Genomic DNA, 16,957 nt, shown 5'->3' with positions numbered 1-16,957 from the left:
ATGTCAGAGGCTTTTAGGGTAAAATAAAACATTTGTGAGCCTTTGGTGTCCTTAATATGATAATCTCCTTTCCCTGTCCAAATGCTACTGTTTTCTTTTAGAGTTCACGAGTAGCTGCTCTGTGCACCTGGCCAGGTACAACAGCTGCATCAGGGTTGAAACTGGATGGGGTGAGCCTGCTTCATCTCACAGAGAACTAGCTCTGTTGGTGCTTTGTTACAGGTTCAGCAACCTCATGGCTTTCTATATCCACTTTCTTCATAAGTCTTCTCTGGTTACCAGAACGTCCTTCTCTAGCAGAAGATTCTATCCCCAGTCACAAGTCAGTGTGTTCCCCATCTGTGACTGGCAGTGGTCAGGTCCAGGGGCCTATCTTCTCCTCCATGTCTTCCTAAGGGCACTGGCCATCTTCTTTCAGATTTATTAGTTTCTACATGTAACAGTCTTCAGTAAGTATTGATTGGCCACAGCTTGATGTCCACAGTGTGGTGTAAGGAACTAAGCCCTAGGCCAGTGGGTTGTCTATCTGCATGAGGATAGGAGTCTTTGAAACTTCTCCATGGTATACTTGTTCCTGGACATGAGGCCCCCTCTTTGGTCTCTGGCTCCTGTCCACAAAGTATATTAATATCCAAGTTTTCCTTCTCTTTGGAATTCATCTCCAATTTGGAGGACACAGATAATGGAAAAACACAGTAACTGGACTTCCTTTTCTCTTTTTTTCTAAATATATATATATGGTTTTCTCTAGATAGGCAGGCTGATACAGCAAGGGCTTTATGTACCACTGTTGATAGCTCAGTATGAGGCAGAAAAATTTAGGTAAAAGCCCTAGAGAACTTAGAGGCCTGCAGGATGATCCTTCGGCCTAATCATGTAAGGTTTAGCAGTAATGCAGCCACACCAATGAAGGTGACCATGCTCCATTTCAACTTCAGCACATCAGCATAATTGTCTTAGTCAAGGTTTCTATTCCTGCACAAACATCATGACCAAGAAGCAAGTTGGGGAGGAAACGGTTTATTCAGCTTACAGTTCTGCAATGCTGTTCATCACAAAAGGAAGTCAGGACTGGAACTCAAGCAGGTCAGGAAGCAGGAGCTATGCAGAAGCCATGGAGGGATGTTCCTTACTGGCTTGCTTCCCCTGGCTTGCTCAGCCTTCTCTCTTTTAGAACCTAAGAGCACCAGCCCAGAGATGGTACCACCCACAAGGGGTCCTCCCACCTTGCTCAGTAATTGAGAAAATGCCCCACAGCTGGATCTCATGGAGGCAATTCCCCAACTGAAGCTCCTTTCTCTATAATAACTCCAACCTGTGTCAAGTTGACACACAAAACCTGCCAGTATAATAGTCAATAAAGTATAATCCAGTGGAAGCTGAGTTCTTCCTCTCCTCCACAGGAAGTCATTATCTCTAACTGTGCTTTTTCTGGAGGTCTAAAGAGCCTTAGAAGGACTTCAGCTGGGGGTGTTGAGGCAGATAACCAGGATCAGTGATATGACCCTACTGAAATCTGTTGTATGTCGATTGCAGGAAGCATGCGCAGCCCTGCTGGACCAGTGCCTCCATTATGTGCAATCCAGAAACTCTAGAAGAACGCCTCAGAACTCTGAAAGCAACTTGAGTGTGGGGTTCTCTTTCAACTCAGTCTCCACATCCGCTGACTCCAGCCCCAGCCCGAGCCTTGTGATTGATGGAAGAAGTCTGGCCTATGCCCTTGAGAAAAGCCTGGAGGACAAATTTCTTTTCCTTGCCAAGCAGTGTCGCTCAGTCCTCTGCTGCCGGTCGACCCCTTTGCAGAAGAGCATGGTGGTGAAGCTTGTCAGAAGCAAGCTCAAGGCCATGACTCTGGCCATAGGCAAGTTCTTAAGCTGCCCTTGCAGCTCTCTTCGTTACCCACTCCTACTTAGTGTAACCCAAATTTCTCATTCTCTTCCATCCAGAACTAGGAAACAAGAAAAGCCTATTCGCCTGTTCCATTTACAATTTTATGCCCAGTGTGGTAAAGTGGACACAAAGAATATATCACTGAGCCACAAGATAGATCTGTGCCTGAGAACTAGTAGGCTCAGTGATAAAGATATATTTACCATTTAGTCAGACACAGGTGTTTAAAGTATGATAAGGAAAGTAAGTTCATGCTCAGGAGACATGACCAGAGTGTCCACTGTGACTTCCCTGGCTTAGGCTGAGAGAAGGTAGCATCTCCTCCAGGGAAGGAGAAACTATTCTCCCATTAGAACATCACATCTTTTTTGGACCATATGCCCCAGTCTTAAGAACCCACTGTTTAGATTTAGCTCCATTGTGCATCGTAATTCATTTTGAAAGGGGCTTTATGGAAACCTAGAGAGATTCCCATTGTTCCCAGAATTTTAATTCAACAAATACTAAATGATTATCCATGTTGAGCTTAGCCCAATAAAGAAAAATAAAATCACAAGGAAGAGATACCTTAATCCTGACCTGTGTCACGCCTGGGGGGGTAATTCAATTATGAGAAAGGTTGAGACAAAAGGATTACATTTAAGACCAGTCTTAAGAGTACATAGTAAGTTCAAAGCCACTATGACAAACTCAATGAGACCCTGTCTCAAAATAAAGTGAAGAAAGAACTTTGGATATAAGCCAGTGGCATAATACTTGTGAAAACCCTAGGTTTGATTTCTTATACTAGGAAAAGGCAGAAATAAAATGGCCAACCTATAGCCACATTATGAGTTGGCTTGACGTTTGTGTGTCATAGTCGTTTATTTTTACAGCTTGGCATATCTTCTTTGCCTGTTGTTACTCTGAGTCATTCTAAGAATGACCACTATTATCTCAATTATAATGGCTATATCTGACATCCAAAAGATGTCAAGGTCTCCGATTTCTTGTTTTAATATTCATCAATCAACAACTTGATGGAACAAATAGAAGTTTTCTTTACTGTGCCTCAAAGAACCCAAAAGCACATATTAGTTCATTCACAGGGGGTAATCAGTGTGCATAAAATGCTGAACAGAATTCAACCTGCTTGATATAATAAGAAAATTGCTAAGAAGACTATGGATTGGAGAGGTCCTGATGCCTAGAGTTGAGTCACTGCAACAGTGATGATGATGTTGGCTTCTCTTATTGTCCCAGACATCACATTAAGGACCTTATCTCTGTGTATCCTGATAGGATAGAGCCCACTGAATAAAATGGTGGCTAAATAATAGCTTGATGTGATTGGCAATTCCATGTTGTACTATGCCTAATTCTGATTGGTAACCTCAGTTTTCCCAGGAAGTTGTTCTTCTACCCTTTCTGCAGTCTTTCCCACAGAACTCAGTCCAGCAGGGGCCCAAGAAGCTCAACATGTCTGTATGCTTCTATGCATTGCAAAATCAATGATTCTTTCTTCCTGTGTTGTTTTTAGGTGATGGTGCCAATGATGTCAGCATGATCCAGGTGGCAGATGTAGGTGTGGGGATCTCAGGCCAAGAGGGCATGCAGGTAAGAGACCATTTGGGCTGTCCCGGAGGAACAAATGGCCCTCTTATCCCATTATAGCACAAGTTTTCCCAGCCTGTCTCTGGCCTCTGATGAAGCTGAAGGATTTGCCTTTAGTATGGGCCAGTGCTCAACTTCTCCTAAGCTAGTAGAAGCTGACATACAATGTATTTCTATTAATGAAGCCATGTGTGGAAAACATCTTTGCCTGTGTCAACCCAAGTATATTTTTGGAAACTGACTCCAAGAGGCAAGGTGAGTCATAGCCTCCCCTGGCTCATCCCTGTAGGCATTTATGTTTACTATTGCTCAACAGCATCTTTACTCTGTAAAAGTTGCCTCACGACACTCTTGGGAACCAAAATTCCTGATGAAATGTAGTCATCATGACTCCCATGGGAGTTCCATCTGTGCTTTTCATTTGTCTCTGTTCCAGTTCTAAATGTTCCAGAATTGAATGCACTAGTTAACGTAAATTGTTCTACTTCTGGATATAGCATTATATCAACTTCTAATATTTGAGCAAGTTTGAGCAATATATATGCATAATGTATATGTATGCTTGGTAAAGATTTTAAGGAACAATTTATTCATTGGGTTTTTAAAATCATAGTCTTTATCACCATTTATTCACAGGTTAGATCACTTATTCAATCAGAAACGATTTATAGAAAACTCGCTATATATAAAGTTGTGCAGAGAACATTTATTTTCTGGCTTTGTATTAAACTGTAGTCAGATGGTAGGCCAGGAAGCACAGTATAGTTGCCCCTCACTATCTGGGGAGCTTCTTTAACATCAGAATTCTCAGCTGCATTGGTCTCCCACATAAACTGTTACATTTGCATAGATCCTGCACACACCCGTCTATATACTTTGAATCATCACTAGATGAGTTCTTGTACTCAATGCAATGAAACAGTATGTAAATAGTCGTTATGCTATGTTGTTTACAGAGAATAGTTTCTACGTTTTCAATACATTTTTCCTGAATGTTTTAGATCCACACTTGTTTGAGTCTGCAGATTCTGTTCCACAAATACAAAAGGCTAACTTGCATGCCTAATGGAACATCCATTTCTGAACCAAATGCTTCATGTGTTCTGTGATTCTTTAGTCATTTACCCCATTATTCATTCTTTCAAAAATCAGTGAATCTTCACTTTTGCCTGACACAGACTTAGTAACAGACACCATCAGACATAGTCACTGTCCTTCCTGGGGTTAGTTTAGAAACTCACAAAAAGGGGGACTGCCACTGAAAAGGAGAGGACACAGCTCGGGAGTAGGGAGTTTGTTTACCTAGCACACATACTGACTCCAGGTTGGATCTCAAGTGTTAAAATCCAAATAGGTTAATAGGTCACAGGGTAGACTTTAGGACTATTTTTAGAAATATCTTCAAATGCTGAGGATTCCTGAAGACGCTTACTTGTCTTTCTAACCTTCTGCCTTTCCTCCCCACTACAAATCCAGCCAAGGCACAGTGTCTGTTCCTATGTAGAAGTAGATTATATCAATGCTATCAGCTTTTCCAGCTGTCCTGCTAGAGCTAAGGTGGTAGAAACTGTGTTGACATTATATCTGCCTCTGTTAGAGCTAGACTTGAGCCTGTTGCACAATATGGTGGCCAGAGGAGTCCACAGAAACCGAGTGTCTCAGACACAGAAGCTCTGTTGTCCCTCCCAGATCCTGACCTGAGGTGGCTGTCACACAGTGGCTGGATTGGTGATCTAGCTTGACTTATCCATATAAACTCAGCCTAGATATTTTTATACCCATACAAGAAAAGCTCGGAGCAGTGGTCTCTCACTTACTGGAATAACATACTAGCAATAGGACAGAAGAGCTGTGGCCATCTTGCATAATTCATCCTTCATTACATTTCACTTGAAGTACATACAAAAGTATTCAGCCACATCCTACCTAGAAATTTGCTTGCTTAAAGCTACCTGGCCTATAGGCCCAACTGTTTCCAACACTGTTCACAAGATTCAAATCACAAATCTTATGGATGGGGAATTATATATTTGCATCAACCCTAGGATCAGTGGTAACAGCTAAGTCTTCTCACTAAGTACTCACCATCAAGGTCTTTTATATAAAATATTTCTTTGTTGGGTTTCTTTGCATATATATGGGATTGACAAGTATTCTCCTCATTAGTCTTTCCTTAGGGAAAATAGAGAAAACTAGCAACTCTGAGAAATCCCTCATGAATTTTTCCTTTGGCTCATTCAACAAATATTTCTTGAGCTTCTCCATATTCATGGTGTTGTGTGGGGCATTGTGAGGAGACAAAAGAAAATTAAATATGGACTCTCAATTTCATGATTGAGCAGTATTGAAGACAATAGGAGGGGAAGGAAAGGGCTGAGAGTGGCCTCCACTATACTGGCCCTTCATACCCATACGTTCCCCACCTGCATATCCCAGCACCTGAGAGGATATTTGGGAACAAAATGCATGAGTGCCAAGCATGTAGAGATCATTCTTTTTCTATTCATTCCATAAAGACCATTTATTCTCCTGGAAATGGTGTCCAAAATACAACTCCGAGGATGTCTTGATGTCTTGCTACCCATTGTTGGGTCAGCTTTAGCTCCTCTTTGAAATGTGGGTATAGTATAGAGAAAAGTGCCATTGGCCGTGGAGAAAGGTGGGATGAGGGACACTCCATACATCTCTGTGTTTTGAGGATTGTTGGAAAACAACATTAGAAGAGAGCAAATGAAGTCTGTATAAACTCATTAATCATATATTTACTATTTGAGGCTTTAAATAGTTCTAGAAAGTGCCATTCATGAGCAACAGGGATTATTGAATGATTTTCCTTTTTTAATCGGAGGACTTAATAAGACAAAGCCACACTTAGCACTGTGTTAGGCTGGATTGTTTTCCTCTCCAGTTTTCTTTGCCTTGCTTTTTTTCCATGCCAAGTGGGGCATCAATGTGATGAGAATTACTTTCCTTTTCAAGGCTGTGATGGCAAGTGACTTTGCAGTGCCAAGATTCCGATACCTGGAGAGACTTTTAATCGTCCATGGACACTGGTGCTACTCCAGATTGGCCAATATGGTGCTGTATTTCTTCTACAAAAACACAGTAAGTATTTGACATGGGTCTTTAGAGTTTTACAATTTTTGTAGGATTGCTGCCTTCATAAAGCATCAGGGTCTCCTGTCTGCCCCACTGTTTTGGGTTTGTCTGTGATTTTAGCCTTGCCTTGTACCCTATAATATTTGAAGACTTAACTCATGGGAAATGAAAACAGCTGCAATTTTAAGGGAGAAGGTTCTAATAAATGGACAGACAAGACTGTTCATATATGACTTTGTAAATAGCATAATGACAATGCCAGCAGTTTCCGAGTGATAGGTAGGTTCCAATAGATAGGAAGTTGCTAAGTCTGTCTCCCTACCTGACATCTAATTCTGTTCTCGAGTTTTCAGCCTCTCTACATGTGTTTTGTAGGTGTGTTTCACAGACATGACCACAGTAGGAGACTGATTTCTCTGTTGAAGGCCAGGAATGTTAAAGAGAAGAGTATTCAGTGGCCTTGCAATCAGAAAATTGCTTAATCTTTCTATGTAGCTCAGGCATTGAATGGTGTCTATCAGAGACACACTCATACTAGGCCTTGTATAAATCTCCAAGTGTGGCCTGGATCCTAGTAAAAAACGGGGGATTATACATCGTTCTGTGCTAAGAATAGATAGATGCTTTTCTAGCTAGCTCCACTAAGGGAAGACTCCTCCTAGGTCAGATGTGCTGTAAACATTTGTGTCTTTTTAGGGGCTTTGAATACCAAGCCCTTCCTGATCTCCCCCATGTTGGTTCTTCATGTTGAATCTTGGTTCCTTCATACTACATAGGCCTGCAGGTTGTCCCACAGGATCATCACAGAACTCTGACTCATTTGTAAGATTTCTAGACATTCTCCTGAGGGGCTGTTTGACTGCTGCTCTCTTGGCTCTGCCTTTGGCAGCTTGAGGCTAAGTGAACCAACAAAGAGACAAACTAAACTCTTGGTATAAATGTGAAGCTAAGCCTGTCCCATAAATCTCACTGTCTAGGTGCCAGAACTCCAGTATCAAGAATATCATGCGCTCTTCTGAAAAAGAGGAAAATACGTTAAAAGATTTTTTTCTTAATTCCGTGTGAAAACCTTCATGCTAACTCTAAGCTGATATCAGTACAGCTCTTTTGTGTTCTTAATGGTTCATTCTGGAGGCTGACACATTTTTCTTTCCTAACCTCTCCCACCCACCCACTCGCCTGATTACCAAAATGCCTTCTAACAAATGAATACAAGATGCTCAGAACCAATCAAGACATGGCTAATTGAGTAGATTTGGAAATTAAATCAGATTGAGCTCTGCCTGGGACCACATCCAAAAAAAAAAAAAAAAAAAAAAAAGTTGTGCTGTTTCTCCTCTTGTGAGTTTATTTCTCCTTTCTTTGTAAGTCAGTACTGAATTGCCAGCATGGTGAGGCCTCAGATACCCAACTCCTTCTGCAGAAGTGAATGACCTCTGTAGAGTAGTCTAGAATGGAATGCAGCCTCTTTTCCTTCAGTCCTTTTAGTGGCTTCTTAAGTACATTGCTTTTCAACTGATAAGAGTTTTTGTTGTCTTGATAACAACTCATCACAAACTGAAAATATCACAAAGGAAAAATACATCCAGTCTGCTTAAATCATCTGCTATCATAGCTTAGTGGCAAAGTACACTGGAGTATTGTCACCTTGTGGACAGTTGGGAGTTTTGGCTCAAAACTACTGTCCATTATTTTATGAGAGAATAAAGCCCACGCCAAGAATCAACTTAAAATTCAAAATTTAGGTGAATGCATATTGCTTTCACCCCTACATCAAAAACTTGAAAAAAATGCTAAATTGAGCCCTCGCAAGTTGTAGACTATGTCTGTTTGACATCTTTGAGCTATAATTTCTTTTAATCTCTCCAAAACAAAACTAGGAATTAAACTAGCTTATCTCTGTAATTCCTAATTCAGGTTTGCCAAATTGAGAAGGTAGTGAGAATAGCATACTTCAAGCTTTCCAACATTTTAGAGGTAAACAGGCCAAAGTGGCAGCCTGAGGTTTGTACTCTCCTTCTGCCCACCATGTTAAGCCTGCCTTTGTTGGAGAACACAGGGAGGAGAATTAGCCTGTGTTCCTTCATGTAAGATGCAGGGCTTTGTTAAGAGCATTTATCCACATGAGGAGTTCAAGGGTAATCAGTCCTCAACAGGAGAGAGTCATTAATTTTAAGAATAAATTGGCCTTTCCAATAAAGAGCAGAGAAGAACAGTTTCCATAGTAACAGAGCTTTGGGAATAAAGCTCTTTGGTACGATGAGAGGGGGGCTCTTAATCATCTAGGTATTTTCTTCCTGTTCCTTTGACTCCATTTGCTCTACTCTGACTCATAAGGCTAAGCCCACGGTGGGTGAGCAAGAGTGAGCTGTGGGCGGAAGGCAGGGGAGAAAAATCAATGAAAAACCCAAGATTGTCAGTGGTTGGTGTCAAGGGGGGGAGGTTTCATATTAGGAAACTTAAGTCATAGATTAAAACAGTACTTGGGGGATTTAGTCATAGTTTCCACCCACATAGACTAGCATTTTTTTCTGATCCTCAGAAGCCATTTTCAAGGCAAGAAACTAAAGCCCAAAGAGAGGTAAAGTAGCTGTGCCGAGAGCTAGAGACATAAAGCGACTCTGAAGCGCCAGGAAGAGCTGTAGCTCCAGACCCAGACACAGTCCTTCCTGGGCTCGGTGGAGCATTCATCTACTCTGCCACAGCTCTTCTGGAGACTGGCCCCCTGGACCCAAAGCCAAGATCCATGTGTTTGAACAAGTTGGATATGTTACTCATACTCTGATCAAGTGTTTTCATCTCTTATTTCTGTAAATGTTAAGAGACCTTTGAGTTTGAGGCTCAAGGAAGGAAATGAGCACACTAAACTAGGAAGCGTATGCCTCTGACAAGAGCACAGTATCCCAGACATCTAATGTGTTCTTTAAAGGTGTCAGCAATTCTCAGCAAGCCCCACCCCCACCCCCATGTAGGTCTCACTGGTATGGCCATGTCATGGACAGGGAAACTGAAGTAGAGAGGGTGATATGATCTATGCCAGATTACCCAGTGAGTCTGAAAATACGTTATATATTGGGTTTGTACCATTAGTTGCAAATGAAACGGTTTTTATTTTGACTGACGGTGTAAGAGGTTTCTGCCCATAGACACCCAGCCCTGTTTCCTTTGGGTGTATGGTGAAACAGCACATCATGATGGGAACAAAGATGGTTGTCAGACAGGCAGAGGGAACTGTGTTCCCAGCGTTCTGTTTAAGGACATGCCCTCCCTGACTTCCTTTCACTAGACCCATCTCTTTTCACTTCCCCTACCTCCAAATAGCTCTGTGGTCTCGGAAACAAGCTTTAACTAAGGGGCCTCTGGGAGACATTTGAGATCTGGGCCATGGTGTTTTACATCTGTCATCAGACCGCCATGCTCCCCATGTAAATGCAGCCCAGCCACTGACACCCTGACGCGGTGAAAGTGGAAAGGCCTACCTGACCTCCAGCACTGCTGAGCAGGTTATTTGGGCTCTCTGCTTCATAACACCCTTGCCTTGGCCTTACACCTTGGCCTTACACCTGTGTGCCTCCCTCGTGGGGGAGCTGTTGATAATTTCCCACTGTTCTCTTTCAAAAAGAAAATAAAGATGGGAGGATCATGAATTAAAGGCTAGCCTGGGCTATATAGTTAAACCTTGCCCTCCCTCCCGCCCCCCCCCCAAATAAAAGAGGAAAACAGAAAACAAAAAGAAAATGGGGGAAAATCAAGAGGACATGGGCTCAGAGATGTATCCTAGGGTAGTCGTTTGGGAGGATAGGAAAGTGAAGGCCCCACAGAGCAAGCCACAGCCCCTCTTGAAAAGTGAGCCATTATAAGCCCATCACACCTTGATTGTTTAACGTTGATCTTTTCCGGCTTTTCTGACACAAAATCTCATCTCCCCCTGAGATGTTCCTAGGAATTTCAAATTCCTGTTCCAGCTCTCTTGAAGACAGGAGGTTGTCATAGAAGAGGGAATGAGGCTAACAAAAAGGCTGGAGGTTAGGGCTCCCTTTTGGGAAGAAATCACTGCCTAGCCACTTAACCTACAGAATATCACTCCAAGGATCTTGGGTCCTTCAGATAAGTCTCTGTAGGGACAGCAAAAACAAAACAAAAGTAACAAACAGACAAACAAAAACTGCTCTTAATGCCTCTGTTCTCTCTTGCAGATGTTTGTGGGGCTCTTGTTTTGGTTCCAGTTTTACTGTGGCTTTTCTGCATCTGCCATGATTGATCAGTGGTATCTGATTTTCTTTAATCTGCTCTTCTCATCACTTCCCCAGCTGGTGACTGGGGTGCTGGATAAAGATGTTCCAGCCGACATGTTGCTGCGAGAGCCACAGCTTTACAAGAGTGGCCAAAACATGGAGGTAAGCTCCCTGTGTCTCCTGGCCCTCCATTCTCCTCTTCAAACTTTCAGAAAGTAAAATCCCCCCCCCACCCTCCGCCAAATTCCTCCTAATAGCCACCCATGGGAAAAAATTGGAATTGTGGAATGGACGTGGTCTGGTAGGCTCTGTAATACATTGTGTTAACTTTGCACTGCTATAACAAAACACCTGAGATGATTGACTTACAAGAGACAAAGATTGTGTGCACACAGGATTCTGGCAGTTGCAGTCTAGGATAGGACGGTTCCAATTGCACTTCTGGTGACAGTGCCTGATCATCGAGCAATGGTGAGAAACATATACGGGAGCAAACTCATGTCAGGAACCAGGAAGCAACGAGGAAGCAAACAGGACCTGGTCATTCACTCAGGCAGCATGGCCATGTGACCTAAGGACCTCCTACTAAGCTTCACTTCCTGAAGCTTATGGGAACTAAGATTTAGTAAATAGGGGGGCGTGGTAAATGAAAGCCATTGCATTCATTCATGAAAGCAAATCCATTCAAGTATGCCGAGTAAAAACAGTCTCCAAACTCAGCTTTCTCCAGAAAAATTTTTGGCAAATCTGCCTTGGTTGCAGGTGTTAAGCAATTTCTCTAAAGCAGGCAAAATTAAAGAAAAAACCAAGTGTCACTTTCAGGGTGAATTAAACAATAGACTCACAGGGAAACCACTCAGTGAGCAGACAGATGTAAAGATATGCTAACATCAGCAGCACCGCATGTTTGGCAAACTGATGGCCAGTTGTCCCCCAGCCAGTCCTTAAGGTAAACCATGTATGCTTCTCTTTGGCCAGTTTAGTATTGATGTGTGCAGAAATAATGAAGCACCCTATTGCCTCTCCAGTATGTCAGAGTCAGGATGTATTTGCTTCAAGTTACCTTCCTGTTGAGAGTGAGTTCTCATAGGAACAGGCTTCACAGCTTAGAACTCAGATCATTAGGAGACAAAGGGGATTCTGTGTTGTACTAGTGGTCTTGGCAGGATTGCCATCCTGACTGGCTTACTGTCCTCAGCCAGCCACGAGACAAGATACTGTTAACTTGTCATGTGGAGTGAGCTAACCCAAGAGAATGTCACCAGCATTTCCTCTAAGTGATGATAAATGCTCCTTCTATTTCCTGTGTGTATCATGCAGGCAATCAAAGCCTCTGGTAGCTACCTGAGGAATTACTAGGTTGCTGTTGAGGGGATGGTGGAGTTCTGGTTGCTTCTTTACATACAGATTTGTGTTATCCAGGCACTGGAACACTCATTTTTCTTCATCAGGACCATTTTGCCATGGATATAAGAGTTCTCATAGTGTGCTTGTTATAACGTAATACCTATGTCTGGTTTTATTTGTTTGTTTTAGTGAGCTTCTTTTATTTTTATTGGATATTTTATTTATTTACATTTCCATTGTCATCCCCTTTCCCAGTTTCCCCTCCACAAACCCCATATACCATCTCCTGCTATGTCAGTATTTTAGTTATTTCTCTATTGCTGTGGTAAAGCACTATGACCAAGGCAACTTTGTAAAAGACTTTATTGGGGACTTCAGGCTTCAGAGGGTTAGTCCACAGTTGACATGGCAGGGAGCATGGCAGCAGGCAGCAGGCAGATAGGAAGGCAGGAAGGCAGGCAGCAGGCAGGCAGGCAGGAAGGCAGGCAGGCAGGCAGGCAGCAGGCAGCAAGGCAGGCAGGCAGACAGCAGACAGGCAGGCAGGCAGGCATACCTCTTCTAAGAGCATACTTCCCAATCATCCTCAAACAGTGCCACCAGTATCATGAGAGATTGGAGAGTTGGCTTGGTGGTTAAGAATACTTACTGTTCTGGGCAGTGAATCCATATCCTGCACATACACAGATGAAAACACTATACATAAAATAAAAATAGACAATTCTAAAAATCACTAAGAAACACCCTTTGTTTAACTTTAAGATTTAAGGCTAATTGTTAAGAGTCTTTCAAAGGATTCATCATAAAACCTCTTCAAAGTGGCAGGAGGGCCCAGATCTGGGGTTGGGGCATATCCAAAGGGGGTGCAGACTGGGTGACAGGATCAATATTTTGGATATTCTTTCCTGATGAAAAGTTCCATAGTGAGCAGTGTCTGGTTTGTTGTTGTTGTGGTTGTTGTTATTGTTGTTTTTCTGGGAATTTTATGAGTACTGACTCTACTGATATCATTTCTACCCTGCCCCTTCCCCCCCCCCAACTCCTCCTACACCTCCCCTAACTCCCTCTCAAATTCATAACTCTGCTAAGCTGTACCTAGATGGCTTTTGTTCTTGGTTCAAAGGTTCCCAGTCACCCAGATACCTGCAGCCCTGGCTCTGCCTGTTTTGGTTTCTTATCCACTGTGTTGGAGCCTTGTTCTCCTTGGCTTCTGAGACAGAACATTGTCTTCCAGGGCTTGGAGTATTTAGGGTATCCCATGCTCTTTAAAAATTCCTTGGAGGAAACAAGCCCTTCTCTGTAATCCCTCTTTGTTTCTGTGACTCAGGAATACAGACCACGCGCATTCTGGCTAAACATGGTGGACGCTGCCTTCCAAAGCCTGGTATGCTTTTTCATTCCCTACCTGGTAAGTAGGAACCCAGCACAGACTTCTCCCCAGCTGCCTCTAGGCACCTATGGCCGCACAGAACTTAGGCATTTTGCTCCCTGTCTTTCAGGCCTACTATGACTCCGATGTGGATGTGTTTACCTGGGGGACCCCTGTCACGGCAATAGCACTGTTCACCTTCCTGCTGCACCTGGGTATTGAGACCAAAACCTGGGTGAGAGCCATGGGCAAGGTCACACTCCACAGGGACTGGCATTATGGGTCACATTCTTCCCAGGAGGTGTTTTACACATACAGAAGGCTGCCAAGTTGTCCTACCTATGTAGGAATGAGAAAGGAAAATAACACCTACTCAAAGCTGCTGGCCTAGCTCTGAGTGACCCACCACTGACTTGCCTGAGCAGCTGTTTAATCTGCCTGCCTTCTTGTTTCATTCACCACTCTGCCTTTGCCTAGCTCTCTCCTCTTGCCCTCATGCACCTGTCCCAGGCTGCTCCACTAAGGCCAAGTGGCCACCCATGACAAGACTCTTCGCTAAAGCCTGGAAGGCACACCCTTAACCATCCACATGTTGCTCACACTGTTGCTACTCTTGATGTGAAGTAAAAACCCGTTCTCTCTGGTTCCTTTTAGACCTGGCTCAACTGGTTAGCCTGTGGCTTCAGTACCTTTTTGTTTTTCTCCGTGGCTCTGATTTACAACACCTCCTGTGCCACATGCTATCCTCCATCTAACCCTTACTGGACCATGCAGACATTGCTGGGTGACCCTCTCTTCTACTTGACTTGTCTCATCGCACCTGTCGCTGCATTGCTGCCCAGGTGAGTATTTGAGTTGGTACCGCCAAGTGAGAAGGAAGGGAAGCACGCACACATCCCTGGGCCTCGCTGCGCTTGGACCTGGGTGAGTGTCATGAAGCTGAGTCATGGCCCAGTTTAGAATCTGATTGCTTTTTGTGTCTTTTTTCTAGATTGTTTTTCAAAGCCCTCCAGGGGAGTCTCTTCCCCACCCAACTCCAGCTAGGACGCCAGTTGGCCAAGAAATCCCTCAACAAATTCAGTGCTCCCAAAGAGACTTTTGCTCAGGGACAACCACCTAGACACTCAGAAACGGAGCTTTCAGAAAGGAAGACCATGGGACCTTTTGAGACTCTCCCTAGAGATTGTGCCTCTCAAGCTTCCCAGTTCACTCAGCAGCTAGCCTGTTCCCCAGAGGCTAGCGGGGAGCCCAGTGCGGTGGATACAAACATGCCATTAAGAGAAAACACCTTGCTGGAAGGACTTGGCTCTCAAGCCTCAGGGTCCTCCATGCCCAGAGAGGCTATTTCCGAAGAGTGTCCTGGGGATTCCAAGAGGAAATCCACCAGTGCTGGTCACACGGCCCCTTTGTCATCACTCTTCCCTCTGCCCAGCTTTGGCTCCCTAAACTGGATCTCCTCACTGTCACTGGCCAGTGGGCTGGGAAGTGTCTTGCAATTGTCCAGAAGTAGTTTACAGATGGACAAGCCGGATGGTGAGTTCCTGTCCAACCCATCGCAGTCAGAGCAGGACCTGCCCAGCTTACAGGGACAAATCACAGGCTACTTCTAGTATCACCTCCAAAGGGCCACAGTCAATTGTGGTGACAAAGAAATCCTCGAAATGGCCTTTTATTATTATGTAACAAATGTTAATGTTATTTATGTTTTATTATTTGCACAGAAGAGTTCTAGAAAGATGTATTTTTTAAATGTTTCCAAAACATATATAGGAAACCAGAGGTACCAAAAAAAAGTTTATTTTTTAAAAGTTCTAAGTAGAGTATACTTATGAAAAATAAGAACACATATCTTTATCTATCTATATATAAAGTTTAAAGAAGAATGACACTTGAAAAGTGTGTCTAGATTTATTTTTTTTCATCTCATTTTGTAAGGAAAAGCAATGTGCATTGTTTCTTCAACACACATGACCCTCGCTTTCTGCCAGCAGGCATAAATGTGTGGTTAGTCCAGTGAAGCCTGTGGTAGCTATGGTGGGTGTGGACACAGGACTGGAAGGAAAGAAGACAGAGGGAAGGGCATGTGGTCTTGGAGGCAAATACCTCCATTGGCTTCCAATGTTACCAACAGCGAACAGAAAGTGAAATCTCGAGAAAACCAGTGTGAAGTTCCTGCCGCCACTCACCGAGTGCAGGCATTTCATAAAGTTCACCTCATGGATGGGATAGCTCCAGTGTTGCGTGTATTTCTTGCTTAAATCATCACAGGCAATAAACAACCCCCACTTTGCAACAAGAGTGTCTGGTGCCACTGTTGTTTCAAGATCCTGGTGGATGACATTAAGTGAGAGTGTTCTAAATACTGTGGGAACACTTCCTCATGCAAGTCCTTTCAGACACCAAAGAAAACAATACTGAGGTGTACAAGACAGGGCCACCAAGTAACCTGTTATCCCAATCTCCTTGTACCAGGCCATAGGCAACAACCAGACTCTGCCAACCAAACTCATAAATGTTTTGAGTAGCTACCGTCAGGCTTTTGTCTGATGAGCTATCCTTTCTACTCATTCCAAAAGGAAAGGGGAAATGGAAATGATTAAAACTCTAATGACAGACTCTATACTAGATCTTAGCCAAAATGGGAAGCGATGACAAACTCTAATGTATCAATGGCAATATTAACTCATCTCCCATACAGTGTCCATCTTGTCCCACACTTAAGATAGGCAGTGAGCAGAGTATGTCTCAGACTCATCCAAGTGGATAGCTGTCTCCTTAGACTGCAATTCGGAGGAACAGAGGATAATGATTTGGGAAAGAACTACCCACTAGATACGGTTCTTGTCAAACAGAAGGTTCTTCATTCCTCAGAGTGGAAGCTGTGAGGAAATTGTATGGATGGGTGTCTTTTCTGTGTTCCTAGACACAGGCTGACTCACCCTGACAAGCTTGGTAAATGAATGAAGATGTGACAGACAAACAGACACAGGAGGAAGAGGGAGAGAGGGAGGAAGGGAGGGAGGGAAGGAGGGAGGGAGGGAGGAAGGGAGGGAGGGAGGGAGGGAGGAAGGGAGGGAGGGAGAGAAAGAAACTGCAGTTCGGTGGAGTGAGCTCTCCGATGGAGAAGCATTGTCACCCAGAAGCTCAGTATGTTTATTGAAGTTGAAGAGAGAGCCAGGTCTATTGCACCCAGTTAAATAAGGAGGCAGGGTTTATGGAATAAGCTGGAGCAAGGAGACAGGTTTATGTAAATTAGGAGGAAGTCTCTATAGGGGAGTGGACTGCAGCCTATAAACATCCAGCAAGCAGGAAGCTGTGGTAGACATTTTTGATATACGCTGTCAACATCCACAGATGGAACAGAAGGGAAAGCTTTTCTGTTTCCCTCTGGATCTGAAACCATGGTCCTTGACATGTTTGTGCCAAT

At 43.5% G+C, this 16,957-nt stretch overlaps 1 protein-coding gene across 2 annotated transcripts in view; it reads left to right on the top strand.

Moving 5' to 3' along the window:
• Atp10a (ATPase phospholipid transporting 10A (putative)) overlaps positions 1 to 15,826 on the top strand; it is a 174,810-nt gene extending 158,984 nt beyond the window's left edge. The window contains exons 14-21 of one of the 2 annotated variants that reach the window (XM_052161529.1): positions 1,537 to 1,861; positions 3,410 to 3,486; positions 6,463 to 6,588; positions 10,893 to 10,979; positions 13,489 to 13,569; positions 13,661 to 13,765; positions 14,185 to 14,372; positions 14,522 to 15,826. In XM_052161529.1, the coding sequence (XP_052017489.1) occupies positions 1,537 to 1,861; positions 3,410 to 3,486; positions 6,463 to 6,588; positions 10,893 to 10,979; positions 13,489 to 13,569; positions 13,661 to 13,765; positions 14,185 to 14,372; positions 14,522 to 15,140 (1,608 nt within the window). In that variant the 3' untranslated portion in view covers positions 15,141 to 15,826. Of the gene's footprint in view, positions 1 to 1,536; positions 1,862 to 3,409; positions 3,487 to 6,462; positions 6,589 to 10,778; positions 10,980 to 13,488; positions 13,570 to 13,660; positions 13,766 to 14,184; positions 14,373 to 14,521 lie in introns of both variants that reach the window. The other variant, XM_052161526.1, reaches the window with a different exon arrangement.
• Positions 15,827 to 16,957: the final 1,131 nt, after the last annotated feature.

Source organism: Apodemus sylvaticus, chromosome 1, assembly GCF_947179515.1.
Source record: "Apodemus sylvaticus chromosome 1, mApoSyl1.1, whole genome shotgun sequence".
NCBI classification, from domain to species: Eukaryota; Metazoa; Chordata; class Mammalia; order Rodentia; family Muridae; genus Apodemus; species Apodemus sylvaticus.
Note: the sequence above shows the minus strand (reverse complement) of the source record. Positions and strands in the feature narration are given on the sequence as shown.